Raw genomic sequence first — 16,272 nt, 5'->3', positions numbered from 1 at the left:
GGTGACAAGGGCATTCATGGCCAAGATAAGACTATTGTTAACAAATATTGGTCTTAATTTCAGGAAGAAATTCAATGGCAGTGGGAATACCGAAACGGAACAGAATAGAAGCATTTGAGATGTGGCGCTACAGACGAATGTTGAAAACTCTTTGTACGATAAGGTAAGCATGAAGGGGTTCTCCGGAGTCACGGCGAGGAAAGGAATGTAGGGAAAACAGTGAGTAGAAGAAGAGACGCGATGTTAGGAGACCTGTTCAGTGTTACTTCATTGATACTAGAGGTTCCTATCAGGAGTAAACATTTTAGCGGTCGAGACAGACTTGAGTACATTCAGCAAATAATTCTGGTCTTTGGGTGACTATGCTGTTCAGAGATGAAAATTTGGCACTGGAGAGGAATTGGTGGCGGACCGCCACCAAATCATGTAAGTTGTCCACGATATAAAGCAAGGAAAATACGAAGGGAAGATCAAATACGTTTCTACGAGAAAACTTAAATTTAGTAGACACATGGAAACAAAATCAAGTTCGAAGGAAGGAAACATCTTTGCCAGAACTTGCTGGGGAACTTAAATGAGAGAGGAGGTGGAGGCGAATACAGTAATTATAAATTATTTTGTGTGTGTTGTCTTTTATGTATTTACTCTTCTCAAGTTTACTTTCCAATGAAATTATGTTCAAAAATGGAATTATGGTTTCCACCTCGATTTGACTTCTGACTGCTCCATCGCGTCTCAGCCGTCTTAGAAACCTCTCCTTCATTTATAAATATCGATCCTTGCTTGCACATTATTATCAGAGTGAGTATTTTGGATTCTGTTGTTGTTATACTCTTCAGCCGGTAGACCGGTCTGGTGGAACCCTCTACGCCAGTGTCCATGTCAGTTCATCGCTGCCTAAGTTTAGCAACTAACGCCCACCGAACTAAACGCTAGTCAGTCTGTGTAAAGAGAGCACTCTAAGCTTTAGGGGGCTGCGGATGGCGTTTAACGTGCCAGGCTGTCACACGATTCTAGACAGCTAACGTACGTCATGCCAGTGACGTGTCTGGTATGCTATGGTCAGTTGTATCTAATAAACCCAATTAGATCGATCAACGTGGAGACGTGAATTAATGGCAAAAATAATATGATGCGATTTTGTCATATGATAACATGGTTGGAGACCGTGGCTGTTATTTGAAGACAAATGTTGATGGCGTTGAGACGGAAACTAGCCACAAGTTCATTTTAAGTTCCTTTATTCAAAGGGTACCGTTAACCGTTTCGAATTATTACGATTCATCGTCAGACGGTTTTCATGTTTTCATTACAGCATGTGCTGCGTTTTCTACTTATTATTTATCCTAAAATATCAATAATACATAATTATAAGCACGTCACAAAGATGGTTGAGTTATAGATTTGCATTGGGATGTGACGCACGTGAAATGTTGGTTTGGAGTACTTGTTTTCATATTTTTCGTCCAGCACACAAAGTTTTTAGTTTTCGCCGCATTCACATCACTGCACACATAAACTTGCATAATTGAGGGCTTCACATTTGTCAATGAATGCATTTCCACCTCATTTATATCGTTGCACACGTAAATTTGTGTCACTGAGCACTTCAGCTCAGTCGCAGAACAGACTTCTAACATGCACTGCATGTTTTGATAGATTCATAGCATTTCCAAATACATGAGTTTCAAAGATGCTATGGTATATCGTAACATTACAGACATCCACACACACACACACACACACACACACACAAACACACACACACACACACACACATATATATATATATTCCACTTGATCTGCAGTTAAGTGAAGTAATACTATTTCCTTTGGAGAGTGGAAATTTAATTTTTTCGAAATGTTTCAGGAAGGGGGTGTTAGCCAGCTCAGTTTGTTTCTTAAGAATATAGTCTGTGTTTGTATTTCTATTTCTTCTAATATATTCACAGTGGCTCCCTTTTCTGCTAGATGTAAATTTTTTAAGTTGTTCTCAATGTTTCTCACTGAATGGTTTTTTCAGCAATATAGGCTGCAAATGCAGATTTGTTCAAGTTGCCAAGCCTTAAAGCATCAAAGTATTCTTTGTATCTAACTTCAAAACTTATGCCTGTCTGTCCAATGCAGAATTTTGGGCATGTATCACATTTGAGCTTGTATATTCCTAATTTACTGTAGAGCCATTTACATCATGGATTATTTTTTGTTGTAATTTATTATTTGTGGAAAATCTGATTGTGATATTTTTCTTTTTAAATATATTTACTATTGGGTATGATAGTGGGCCTATGTATGGGAGAGCAGCATATTTAGGTTTGGCTTGTGTGGCACACTGATTTGGTTTGGAGTGCATATAATGTGGATTGCTGTTTAGTGGAACTGTGCTTTTTGTTTGCATTTTGTTAGGGAATTTTTCTAGTATTGTTAGTTTGTATCCATTATTATGAGCAACTGTTTTAAGTACACTCCTGGAAATTGAAATAAGAACACCGTGAATTCATTGTCCCAGGAAGGGGAAACTTTATTGACACTTTCCTGGGATCAGATACATCACATGATCACACTGACAGAACCATAGGCACATAGACACAGGCAACAGAGCATGCACAATGTCGGCACTAGTACAGTGTATATCCACCTTTCGCAGCAATGCAGGCTGCTACTCTCCCATGGAGACAATCGTAGAGATGCTGGATGTAGTCCTGTGGAACGGCTTGCCATGCCATTTCCACCTGGCGCCTCAGCTGGACCAGCGTTCGTGCTGGACGTGCAGACCGCGTGAGACGACGCTTCATCCAGTCCCAAACATGCTCAATGGGGGACAGATCCGGAGATCTTGCTGGCCAGGGTAGTTGACTTACACCTTCTAGAGCACTTTGGGTGGCACGGGATACATGCGGACGTGCATTGTCCTGTTGGAACAGCAAGTTCCCTTGCCGGTCAAGGAATGGTAGAACGATGGGTTCGATGACGGTTTGGATGTACCGTGCACTATTCAGTGTCGCCTCGACGATCACCAGAGGTGTGCGGCCAGTGTAGGAGATCGCTCCCCACACCAAGATGCCGGGTGTTGGCCCTGTGTGCCTCGGTCGTATGCAGTCCTGATTGTGGCGCTCACCTGCACGGCGCCAAACACGCATACGACCATCATTGGCACCAAGGCAGAAGCGACTCTCATCGCTGAAGACGACACGTCTCCATTCGTCCCTCCATTCACGCCTGTTGCGACACCACTGGAGGCGGGCTGCACGATGTTGGGGCGTGAGCGGAAGACGGCCTAACGGTGTGCGGGACCGTAGCCCAGCTTCATGGAGACGTTTGCGAATGGTGCTCGCCGATACCCCAGGAGCAACAGAGTCCCTAATTTGCTGGGAAGTGGCGGTGCGGTCGCCTACGGCACTGCGTAGGATCCTACGGTTTTGGCGTGCATCCGTGCGTCGCTGCGGTCCGGTCCCAGGTCGACGGGCACATGCACCTTCCGCCGACCACTGGCGACAACATCGATGTACTGTGGAGACCTCACGCCCCACGTGGTGAGCAATTCGGCGGTATGTCCACCCGGCCTCCCGCATGCCCACTATACGCCCTCGCTCAATGTCCGTCAACTGCACATACGGTTCACGTCCACTCTGTCGCGGCATGCTACCAGTGTTAAAGACTGCGATGGAGCTCCGTATGCCACGGCAAACTGGCTGACACTAACGGCGGCGGTGCACAAATGCTGCGCAGCTAGCGCCATTCGACGGCCAACACCGCGGTTCCTGGTGTGTCCGCTGTGCCGTGCGTGTGATCATTGCTTGGACAGCCTTCTCGCAGTGTCCGGAGCAAGTATGGTGGGTCTGACACACCGGTGTCAATGTGTTCTGTTTTCCATTTCCAGGAGTGTATATTGATTTCGTTTTGTTGGTTTGTGTCACTCACTGGTACATTTTAACTCGATGTACCATGGCTCTGAAATACGTCATTTTTTGTTGGCGAGGGTGCCACAGTGAGGTGACAATACTGACATCTGTGGTGGTAGGTTCTCTGTAAATACTAAATTGATGTTTGTTGTTACTATTACAAATCTCCAGGTCAAGAAAGTCAATGCTCTTATGAGTTTCATGTTCAACTGTGAATTTAATATTTTTGTGAATTTTGCTTAGCATAAATGTGGAGGAAATGCATTCAATGATAAATCTGAAGCGGTCAGTTATTTAAGTTTATGTGTTCAATTATGTGAATGCGGCGAAAACTACAAACGTTGTCTCCTAGACGAAAACTATGAAAACAAATACTCCAAACCAACATTTCACGTGAGTCACATCCCAGTGCAAATTTGTAACTCAACCATCATTGTGACGTGCTTATAATTATGTATTATTGATATTTAAGGATAAATAATAAGTAGAAAACGCAGCACATGTTGTAATGAAAGCATGAAAAACGTCTGACGATGAATCGTAATGATTCGAAACCGGTAACGGTACCCTTTGAATAACTTAAATTAAATTTGTGGCTGTTTGCTGTCTCAACACCATCAACTTTTGTCTTTTAAATATGATATAATGTTTGGACGCTTCCAGGATAACATCGTGATTAAGTTGTCCGGTTTGTGAGCAGAGTGGTCAAGGGATCTGTATGCACCAGACGGTGTACCACTCACAGTTATGTAACATGGCGTAAGATCAGTGGTCATCAAATGATACAACTGTCAGGACAGTTGGTTTCGTTCCAGACAGGAACTGTTGCTTTCAGTGAATACACGTTCATCTGAACTACAAGTTTCCCAGCGAACTTTGCGAAGAACTTCTGAAGTCGGGTTCCTCACATTAGGCATTGCTTACTGCCTCACACAAAGCTTCCGTCTTTAGAAGCCCAAAACACACATTGGAGCATCTGACTGCAAGTTGTATTATAGTCTGACTGCCCGCATCTCGTGGTCGTGCGGTAGCGTTCTCGCTTCCCACGGCCGGGTTCCCAGTTTCGATTCCCGGCGGGCTCAGGGATTTTCTCTGCCTCGTGATATCTGGGTGTTGTGTGATGTCCTTAGGTTGGTTAGGTTTACGTAGTTCTAAGTTCTAGGGGAGTGATGACCATAGATGTAAAGTTCCATAGTGCTCAGAGCCATTTGAACCATTATAGTCTGACTAAGAGCAACTTTGTCTCTTTTAAAACGCTGCAAGGTGTCGGATGCATCTTCTTAACCAGCAGTGTGTGATTATTCTGGGCCGGCCTGTGTGGCTTCATTCCGGAACCGAGCGACTGCTACGGTCCGGGTTTGCATCCTGCCTCGGGAATGGATGAGTGTGATATCTTTAGGTTAGTTAGGTTTAAGTAGTTTTAAGTTATATTGGACTGCTGACCTCAGATGTTAAGTCCCCTAGTGCTCAGAACCACTTGGTTATTCTGTGTCTGTGGTGTTCTACGAATGACCTCGACCCATTTATTTAGGTCGTGAAATAAATGACTCTGAGCACTATGGGACCTAACTAACCTAAGGACATCACACACATCCATGCCTGTGGCAAGATTCGAGCCTGCGACCGTAGCGATTACGCGGTTCCAGACTGTAGTGCCTAGAACCGTTCGGCCACCTCGGCCTGCTAGATTCTCGTGAACATTAGCAGATTACTAACATTATCGGTAACCAAATGGTGCACACTCTCCGATACTTTTATGCTGTGGACATTCCTGTCTACCAGTCTGAAAATAGCGTTATTAACAAGGCTGCACGCACAAGTTCCTGGTTTTTATGAACACCCACGGACTGTGTGGCACCACCGATGGCGCACCGGAGGCTCCCAATACTATTTGTTATTATTTTTTAAAAGCAACAGAGGGACGTAGCAATCAGTATCTCTGAAGATTGACAGCGCTACGGGATCAAGTTATCAATGTATTCAGCTGTGTATGGAGTACCACAAAAAATTTCTGAGGTCACTTTGTCTCCGTATTCAGACAATCATCGCTGCTGGAGGCAGTGTTACACGGTATTTGAGTGAATATTTCTCCTGGTATCAGTATACTTACACTTATATACTTACATTCACTGCAACCTCTGATGATAACAAAACCTGAAGCAAATGTTCTGATGTGTCGCATAGGTCAACGCGGACCGCCTGTCGCTGGAGGGTAACCCACGGGCTGCGCTGGGGCTCCAGAGGAACAGTGCCACGAACAGAGTGGCATTCGTGGACCTGGGGAAGAGTATGCGCCTCAGCTGTGACCCTTGCACTGTGGAGAGTGCCGTGGCTCTGCAGCTGCGACGATGGCTCCTGCGTCAGCAGAACAAGTAAGACTCACCAAACTTACCTCATGTGCTAATGAACGTACTTGAATCAATGTATCGTTACCTTTGAAAGGGCAGGCGGAGGGCGTGGTGTTTCTCGTTGCTAAGTTTTGGTCCCCTATTGAGCTTAAGCAAACGCTAATTGCGGAAGGATGTGGACACGTTCTACAGCATAGTGCACTGCATATTGTTGAGGAGCAATCTGCAAAAGTCACTGAAAAACTGAATTTTGCACTCGCGAATTCTGTCAGTACCCAACACGAAGATGGGTCCAGGAGCTCCGAAATGCAGACCAAGCTGCAATTGCAAACCCATACATCAGTGATGCAAGTGCTTTTAACATGATTCAAAAGCAACATGACCTGGACCTTGGAGCAATACTTTCCCAAGAGTGAAACACGGTGGCGTTTCGATCATGATTTGAGCAGCCATATCGTGGTATTCCACGGGCTCCATGGATACTCTGCAAGGTGCCATTACTGTCAAGGATTATGTGACCATTTTATCTCATCAATTCCTTCCCATGACATAATGTTTGTTCCCCAATGGTGACGACGTGTTAGAAGGCGACAAGGCCCCTGTTCGCACAGCTCACATCGTGCACGACTGGTTTTGTGAGCACAAGGGAGACCGTAGTATTCCATCTGGTCAAAAAAGTCAGAAGATGTCAGTATTATTGAGCCTTTGTGCTCTACTGTGTATAAAATGGCGCCTTATTGCTGTCCACATCCGTCAGCATTACCTTCACTTGCCACTGTTTTTCGGAAGAGTGGTGTAAGATTCTCCAGAAAAATCGTACATGACCAGTATTCGCCGATACCGAGACTACTCAAAGGTGGCTAGCATGGCAACGGTTTTTCTGCATCCTATTAGGTAAGGTGTCCAAACCATAGCACGCAGACCGTATGCTGCCCAAAGCAATTATCATTGCAGCCCAAGAAGCAAGCACAATAAATCCGCCAGGGTACCCGAGAGCGCAAACGCGCTGCTTCGTGAACTCTGGTAGGCCCGCCGGCCCCGGATCTAATCCACCCGGCGGATTAACAACGAGGGCCGATATGCCAGCTAGCCTGTATGTGGTTTTTAGGCGATTTTCCACATACCACTAGGTATGTGGAAAATCGCACTTTCGCAATATTGCATGGATTAAACTCGATGCAGACAGTTGGGGTGCACTAATTCCGTCCTGGGGGTGGGGGGGGGGGGGGGGGGTACGGGCTGCGGCAGGAGGGCAGGCGGCCACCCCTTAACCATTAACATGCAACTTCGATTACTGATGGCTGACTCTGCGTAACTGTGGGACAAGGCTCAAGCGGTAGATAGAAGTGGGCATCTATCACACGAGCCGCAAAAAGAAAAAGAAAATCCGATGAAATTCCGGTTTTGTAAATTTATGGTTAATAGACTATTTTCAGTCAGAGCTCCCGCCACACGATGCTGTTCTCTCTTTAGTCCTCCACACTTTCTTTCTTTTTTTCTCATCAATTTGTTTGAAGTGTTAAGTATATTATTTGTGGTCCAAAAACACTCGTATCCTTCAATGTGGCCCAACTGAGCTGAAAGGTTAGGCACCAATGGTATTACGCACTGTAATGTGTTGCACTTTGTCCATTCCCTGTAAGTGGCTTGGATATCCGCCTGTAACTATTGTCATTTGTATTCTTTTATGCTGGATAGTTGTGTTGAAATGTTATATGTAGTAGATTAATAATTAGTGGTTTAATAATCTTTGTATACGTATAGATATTCTCTTGATTCAGTAGCTCTCGATGCAAACCACACGATAGACAAATTTATAAATTGTGGATCTTGAAGGTTTTCCGGCGCGGTGGCTCCATAAAGTTTCGGGATTGCAGCAGGGGGACGTGACATCTTACCACGGTCCTTCGGTTGACATTCATCCAGCCTGCTTAAGGTGAACTGTTCACACAGGAGACTGCCAGTACGCATCTCTTTGTCTGTACCAAAAAGTTTCGCGGAGACACATGCGCATAGGTGAACTCCCTCTATCTAGTTTAGCCCCCTGTTCGAATATTGTTCAGTCTAATGTCGGTAGGTACTTGCTTTACGTTGATACTACATACACTTTCTCTGTCCGAATGCGTAAGCGTAGAGATAAAATGAAAATGTGAAATTAGTTAAATTAACTGTAAATAGACATGTCTTTAGGCATAAAATGTTACCTTTCTGAAGATATTGAACTAATCACCGGACTCCACGCCTTATAGAGTATAAAGCCGTCGTCAACATTGATTCTACCCAACATATTTTCACATATCGTTTAATGACTGAGCCCCAGAAGGATGCCGTCATGACCAACACATTAGTTGTAGAATAATCCATTGAGTGCTCTATGGACACCGGTCTGCGAAGGCGGATGACATATCATGTACAACGCAACTTTCACTTGAGTCTGAGCTCAAAAATGTAAGTGTTACGACAATGGCATGACCTTCGATAGACTCCAGCCTTCCGACATCGCGTATCAGCCCTTACCGAATCAAGAAGCGCATCGTTCTTTGTAGGTAATGAAAGTTTAGTTTAACATATTGGTGAGAAATGGGAGAAACGGGAGGGGGGGGGGGGGGGTGTACACTTAGACTTGAACAGATCTTCTCCTCTTGGCCCTGTAAGTGGTCACATCTGATGTGGAGAATATCCGTTGTCTTTGTACTGAGGTCATAGGTGTTCCAGCTCCTTTCCAATGCTGTCTAGCCGGTCCTTGTGTCCATGCGGTTCTAGGCGCTTTAGTTCGGAACCGCACTGCTCCTGCGGTCACAGGTTCGAATGGATGTGTGTGATGTCCTTAGCTTAGTTAGGTTTAAGTAGTTCTATAGTCTAGGGGACTGATGTTAAGATGTTAAGTCCCGTAGGGCTTAGAGCCATTTGAACCATTTGATTTTGCAATGCTGACTCTATCGGAAACAACATGTGCCCAATGCACCAAAATTAGAAAGACGCCCATAGATCGCGCACGTTTGTGGCAGCTCGATGCCTGCAAATACGGGCCTACATGGTTGCGTAAGCTTACGGTTCACAGAATGCCCCAGTGAACCATCCCCCGTCAGACTGTCCAGGCATTCAGAAACGACAGACTGTCGCTCGTCTCCACGTCCATTGTAAAGAGGATATTCTAGTAGATTGAATTAATTAAAAAAAGTTTCTGACGAAATACAGCTTGCTTGAATTAATTCCATTCATTGGACATCTGAATATTATTAGCACTGGCGTACATTTCGACAAGTGTGCATGTAGAATGACAATTGCGTTCGTTACTGCACACCCTAGGACTAGATGGAGCGATGTTCGGAAATGACGCTAAACTCGGGGGGTTTCGTACAGCGGCATCCTACGCGGTTTCTTCTCCGTACCAGTTTCTGTCATAAAGTTAGCGATATGCTCTATCAAACACCGGTGTCAACACTCTCCTGCAAATGGCTGAATGGCTGTCAGCCGAAATATCATGGTAAAATACTTGCGTCAGCCAGCTGCAATCCCGACATTATATGAAGTAGTACATAAACTGCCGTAAAAATGGGCTGTGTTGACGGAACTTGAAATGCTATCGAATCTTATGGAAGGATGACTGGTGTACTGCAGCAAAGCAATTGCGCTCCTAGTGCTTGCTGTGTTGAGTCTTGATGTTGACACCCTCGATCAGTGACTCGCTAGATGGACCCCGAGTGGAGCGGCCGACGCAGCCGTTGTGCACCGGCCCTCAGGAACATGCGGGCCACGCCCTGCTGCTGGAGTCGGCGCTGGAGGACAGCTCCAGCTGCCCGGGCTCGCCACGGAACGTCGCCCTCTACCTGCTGCTCGCCGTCACCGTGCTGGCGCTCCTCGGCGGCATCGGCGCCTTCTGCCACTTCCGCAGGTGAGTCTCGGCCCGACCTTTGGATCTGCCCATTACGGGCGGTTCTTGAGCTTCTCCCGGCGTGCTTCTTGACGCAGCAGTTCAAGGATGAACGGCTGAACGTCACTATCCTACGAACATAATACACACATGGAAAAAAGTTTTACATCACCTCGGTTCCCAGAATTCCGGAACCTGTACAGAAAAGTGGAACAGAGATCAACATAAACATCATTTTCGCCCTTTTCTTATTCTTCATGAAAACCATCATTTTCGCTCTTTTTATTCCTCATGAAAACCGCACATTGCATATTGTGCCAACATATAGCGAGACTTTCAGAGGTAGCAACTCCTCTAGCATTGATGCATGGCCGTATATGTCGTGGCATACCATCCACAAGTCCATCGAGGCCCTGTTGGTCCAGATTGTCCCACTCCTCAACAGCGATTCGGCGTAGATCCCTCACAGTATTTGTTGGGTCACGGCGTCCTTAAACAGCACTTTGCAATATATCCCAGACATGCTCGATAGGGTTCATGTCTGGAGAACATACTGGCCACTCTATTGGAGCGATGTAGTTATCAACAGCGATTCGGCGTAGATCCCTCACAGTATTTGTTGGGTCACGGCGTCCATAAACAGCACTTTGCAATATATCCCAGACATGCTCGATAGGGTTCATGTCTGGAGAACATACTGGCCACTCTATTGGAGCGATGTAGTTATCAACAGCGATTCGGCGTAGATCCCTCACAGTATTTGTTGGGTCACGTCGTCCATAAACAGCCCTTTGCAATATATCCCAGACATGCTCGATAGGGTTCATGTCTGGAGAACATACTGGCCACTCTATTGGAGCGATGTAGTTATCCTGAAGGAAGTCATTTACAAGATATGTACGATGAGAGCGCGAATTGTTGTCCATGAAGACGAATGCCACGCCAGTATCCTGTCGATATGATTGCACTATCGGTCAGAGAATGGTATTCATGTATTATAAAGCCGTTACGGTATCCTCCATGACCACCAGCGGCGTACGAGGGCCCACATAATGCCACCCCAAAACAGCATGTTGTTAGCACACTGGTCTCGCATTCGGGAGGACACCGGTTCAATACCGCGTCCGGGCATCCTGATTTAGGTTTTCCGTGATTTCCCTAAATCGCTTGAGGCAAATGCCGGGGTGGTTCCTTTGAAAGGGCACGGCCGACTTCCTTCCTCATCCTTCCCTAATCCGTTGAGACAGATGACCTCGCTGTTTGCTCTCTTCCCCCAGACCAACCCCCAATGCTACGGTACAACGCGACAATGATTTATCAACAGCATGTCGTTTTTGGTACGAATTTTAGGTTAAATATCAAATAATGAGATTTATATTTACAGCCTTCTTCACCCTGTATGCAATATAACTTAGCTGCTGCTCTCATGTAGAAGCGGTAGCGTAGTTGATAGCCTTGTAGATAGATAGCAATTTTCAAAAATTGATATTAGAATTTATACTTTAACTATATTTAATTTAAAATCGAAAACGTGATGGACAGTCAATTCTACTAACGAATACATTCTACTTGTAAGTATTTCACATCGTTGTTCAACGTGTTTAGTGTTCCTCTACCAGCAATTTGCTTTTCAAATCATTGACGAATCCTCGACAGTTTTCCGCTCTTCCTCGACGGCCCTAACAGAGCTAAGGCCATCATTTTCTGTGCGTTCATTTTCGTGAACAAACTGCGTGATTAGGATCCCATATCACCTACTGCTGGAGAGCACTGCGGTCGCAGAACTCGATAAAAATAAATGCCGTGTGACTAGGGCCTCCCGTCGGGTAGACCGTTCGCCGGCTGCAAGTCGTTCGATTGCACACCAGTTTTGCGACTTGCCCGTCGGTGGGGATGAAATGATGATGATTAGGACAACACAACACCCAGTCCCAGAGCGGATAAAATCTCTGACCCACCCGGGAATGAAACCCCGGCCCTCGGGATTTACATTCTGTCACGCTGACCATATTTTTTGTTGTTCTTTATATTGTTCGTTGTATTTGTTCGCGGCGGACGTCCGATGACATCAATTCAGGTTGTTCGTTCACTCAGTTTTTTCATTACAGAAGGTAGCTAAACCCTCTGACCGAACACGCTGAGCTACCTTGCCGGCAGCAATCAGCTACCGGTGGTGGACACGCAGAACTCGATGTGGAGCACGTTGCGTTCCGTGAGGTGTAGCTGGTCGTCTCAGAGTGTGCAGAAACCTCGACGGATACCACGTCGGGTGTGCTTCGTGACGTCAGACAAGACCCGTATGATGATGGCTTTACATGCGAACAGCTGGCACCACACAACGCAGAAGAAACGCGTGATGAAATCACTGATACCTACAGCTCGCATCCTCTTGGGGAATGTAGCTCTTACCCGAGAATTTGATCATCTGGAGGTGGTGTTCTGGAAGAACGGCAAGAGGGAGTGACAAATTCGGAGATCTCTACGTTCTACATCCACGGTACAACCGGCGGAAACAAAAGATGGATCTCCCTGTTGTAGATCATTATCCGGACAGACGACCAATTTTCCTCAAACACCAAGCGAAGGCAGTTCTCTGCCCACCACCTAAAACAGGGCTCCGGTTGTTAGTATCGTAGACGACATCGGACAGCGGAAATCCGGAGGCTGTCATATATCCTACCAATGTGGCAAGACCTACATAGGCAAGACGGAGTGTACTGTTACAACACATCGCGTTACGAACTCTCTCTATAACACCACGTGCCGTGGCGAGTGCAGTGGCGCTCGCGAAAGGCTAGAAACAGGAGGAGTCGATAAGAAATTAAGGAATATGTAACCAGGTGACAGTTTCTGGACTTTGCGAAGAGGACGAAACCATTTCTAGACCCGTAATTGTCGTACCAATAATATTACGACTTACACAAAAATTCCCCCGCGAATTACCCTGTCACAATGAAACGAATCTCTTAATGACAGTCCTCTACGCTCAGAAGAATGGTGAATTGGAAACACATCTTGCTTACAATCACTCAGAAAAGATCAATAATGTGTCAAATGTAGCTGCGACCGTCCGTCAAGACTGGTTTAATTTATAACGGACTAACTCTTCGTCTTGAGCCACGCGTAAAGTACAGAAAAGTCCGTCATTCCAACTGCGGGAGGATGCATGGGGTCTGGAATACTCTGGGTCAAAAAGGAAGCTGCCAGTTCTGTGGTCCAGGAGTCAACAGCTAGCCACTTGACCACACAGAAAGCTGGCACTAGAACTATATTTTCAGCCATAAGCACATGAGTGTGAGGTACTGGCCAACTAAAAATACTTGTTCTTGGAAGGTCCACCAATTGCCGTGTGGTACGGCTCAACGAAGCCTGCCTCCCCCCCCCCTCCTCCCCCCCCCCCCCCCCCGGTTCTGTTGCTAAAGCTTATTTAGTATGGGTCAGTATTCTCTCTCCTAACTGTTCACAGTGTTCACATGTTAAATTTATGTAGTTACAGGTAAATCTTTTCGAATTTTTGATCCTATGTCAGAGGAGGCTGCCGTCGGTTAAAAGTACCTCATCCTGTACTGATTTTGGGAATGCACGGAGGTGATGAAAGTCTCGCTATACGTCCTAATATCGTAGCCTCTTTTTTGCCGGCGTTCTGCAGTAACTCCACGTGGCATGGACTCAACAAGTCGTTGGCAGTCCCCTGCAGAAGTATGTGCCCTGCCGTTTCTGTAGGCACCCATAGTAGCGAAAGTGTTGCTGGTGCAACAGTTTGAATTAAGTTTCCTTGAAGTCTGAAGAATTTTACCTGACTTCAAAAAGGATATCTGTGTTGCTTTCGAGTTTCTTAAATTTCAGAATTTACTGAACATCTAACTAGATTTCGATAATAGTTCCGCTTAATTCCATTTCACTTACTCAGTATTGGTGTGCAGTAGAGTAATAATGTAATGGATACATGACTAAATATATTATTGACAAGCTTTTCTCGATTGTAATGCTTTTAAATTTCAATAGAATATTTGTTCCTAGGTACGTGACATGACCTAGCTGCACTTTCCAACATGTTTTCATATTTGGAAAAACCTTAATTTTCCAGAATACATTTTGTAATTCCAGAAGAAGACTGCAGCACATAAAAAGTGGAATAATTAAAAATGAAATAACAGAATATATGAATTACAAAGAAATGAATACCACTAGCTGCATACAGGCGTTGATACAAGTCAACGGGGACATTTGAAAACGTGTGCCCCGACCGTGACTGGAACCCGAGATGTCCTTATTTAATGGCAGACGCTCCATCCTGGTAAGCCACTAAGGACATGGAGAATAGTGTGAGTGCCGGGACTTATCTCTGGCACGCCTCCTGTGAGACGCACATTTCCAACTTATTATCCCGCACTATATTCATAGTGCCACTGCCCATTTACTCATTACTCGCGGCTTTTCGTCGATTCCCAAAAGAGTTCAGGCACTGTTTGTGCATCCGCACAGAAGAAGATGGTCAAATGGCCAGTGAGCCTTAGATATATGAAGATGGTATCCTTTCTTTCGGACATGTCCGAAAGAACAGACACATATCCATATAAGTATATATTTCTGGCAATACCGGCCATGACCTTCTTCCTCCGTGCGGACGCACACATATTACCCGAACTCTTATGGGACGTGGTAAGAATGTCTTCCACGAGTAATGAGTGTGTTGGCAGGGTCACTACGAATGCAGTGTGTGGACATATATGGTGAGAATATGGGTCTACCGGGAGGCGTGCGCGAGCTAGTTCCTGCAGTCGCACTATTCTCAGTGCCCTAGGGGCCTCAGCTGGATATAGAGTCTTCCATGTAAGCAAGCCCCGGTCTGGGAACACACTTTCAACTGCCCCCGTTGACTTATATCAACGCCTGTACCCAGTTAGGGATTTTAATTTCACTGTAATTTCATTCTGCCGATGGTACCTGTTCTTTAGTACATCGCTGTCTCGAGGTACAACACTCTCCGTAATGTACAACCAATGTTTCTGTTCTTGTTGTTGTTGTGGTCTTCAGTCCTGAGGCTGGTTTTATGCAGCTCTCCATTCTACCCTATCCTGTGCAAGCTTCTTCATCTGTCACTACCTACTGCAACCTACATCCTTCTGAATCTGCTTAGTGTATTCATATCTTGGTCTTCCTCTACGATTTTTACCCTCTACGCTGCCCTCCAATGCTAAATTTGTGATCCCTTGATGTCTCAGAAAATGTCCTACGAACCGGTCCCTTCTTCTCGTCAAGTTGTGCCACAAACTCCTCGTCTCCCCAGTTCTATTCAATACCTCCTCATTAGTTATGTGATCTACCCATCTAATCTTCAGCATTCTTCTGTAGCACCACATTTCAAAAGCTTCTATTCACCTCCTGTCCGAACTATTTTTCATCCATGTTTCACTTCCATACATGGCTACACTCCATACAAATACTTTCAGAAACGACTTCCTGACACTTAAATTTATACTCGATGTTAACAAATTTCTCTTCTTCAGAAACGCTATTCTTGCCATTGCCAGTCTACATTTTATATCTACTCTACTTCGACTATCATCAGTTATTTTGCTCCCCAAATAGCAAAACTCCTTTACTACTTTAAGGTTTCTGTTCTTACAGATATGAAATAACGTACGTTATCCACCTGATGAAAATGCGACGCGAGAGAATGGCTGCCGAGAGGCGCAATCCAGCCAGCTACAAGTACGACGCCTTCGTCTGTTACAGGTGAGTATGGTAGTTAAACTCAGTGCTCTGCTAAACTGTTTGGGGCAGCAGTTTACCTGTGTTTTCTATGTTCACATCAGTATCGTTCTAGAAGAACACGCCGTAGTTTAAGAATCCTTTTAATTTGCGACACAAAGAGGTACCAGTGACGGAGCGAAGAGGCCTAGTGGTTAAGGCAGAAATCATCTCATCGGGAGGATCGAAGTTCAGATCCGTTAAGGGCAAATAAGATTTAAGATAGGCCTAAATCAATTAAGCTGGATGCCGAAAGAGTTCCTTTGAGAAGGCTGCAAGACGTCAGATACTGTTGAGAAACTTGAAGTTGATTATCAAAGCTGTTCACAAAAACTCGTACTGGCGTATGGATAGCTATGACATTTGAGATGTCTGTCGAAGCTTGTAAATATAC

General features: G+C 45.3%; 1 protein-coding gene across 3 annotated transcripts in view; it reads left to right on the top strand.

Annotated features, from left to right (window-relative positions):
• The window catches only part of LOC126284033 (toll-like receptor 2), a 111,580-nt gene that overhangs the window by 76,956 nt on the left and 18,352 nt on the right, over positions 1–16,272 (top strand). For all 3 annotated transcript variants that reach the window (XM_049982592.1, XM_049982601.1, XM_049982610.1), the window contains 3 exons: positions 6,087–6,274; positions 9,933–10,145; positions 15,756–15,863. In XM_049982592.1, the coding sequence (XP_049838549.1) occupies positions 6,087–6,274; positions 9,933–10,145; positions 15,756–15,863 (509 nt within the window). The remainder of the gene's footprint in view (positions 1–6,086; positions 6,275–9,932; positions 10,146–15,755; positions 15,864–16,272) is intronic.

Source organism: Schistocerca gregaria, chromosome 1 (assembly GCF_023897955.1).
Source record: "Schistocerca gregaria isolate iqSchGreg1 chromosome 1, iqSchGreg1.2, whole genome shotgun sequence".
NCBI lineage: Eukaryota > Metazoa > Arthropoda > Insecta > Orthoptera > Acrididae > Schistocerca > Schistocerca gregaria.
Note: the sequence above shows the minus strand (reverse complement) of the source record. Positions and strands in the feature narration are given on the sequence as shown.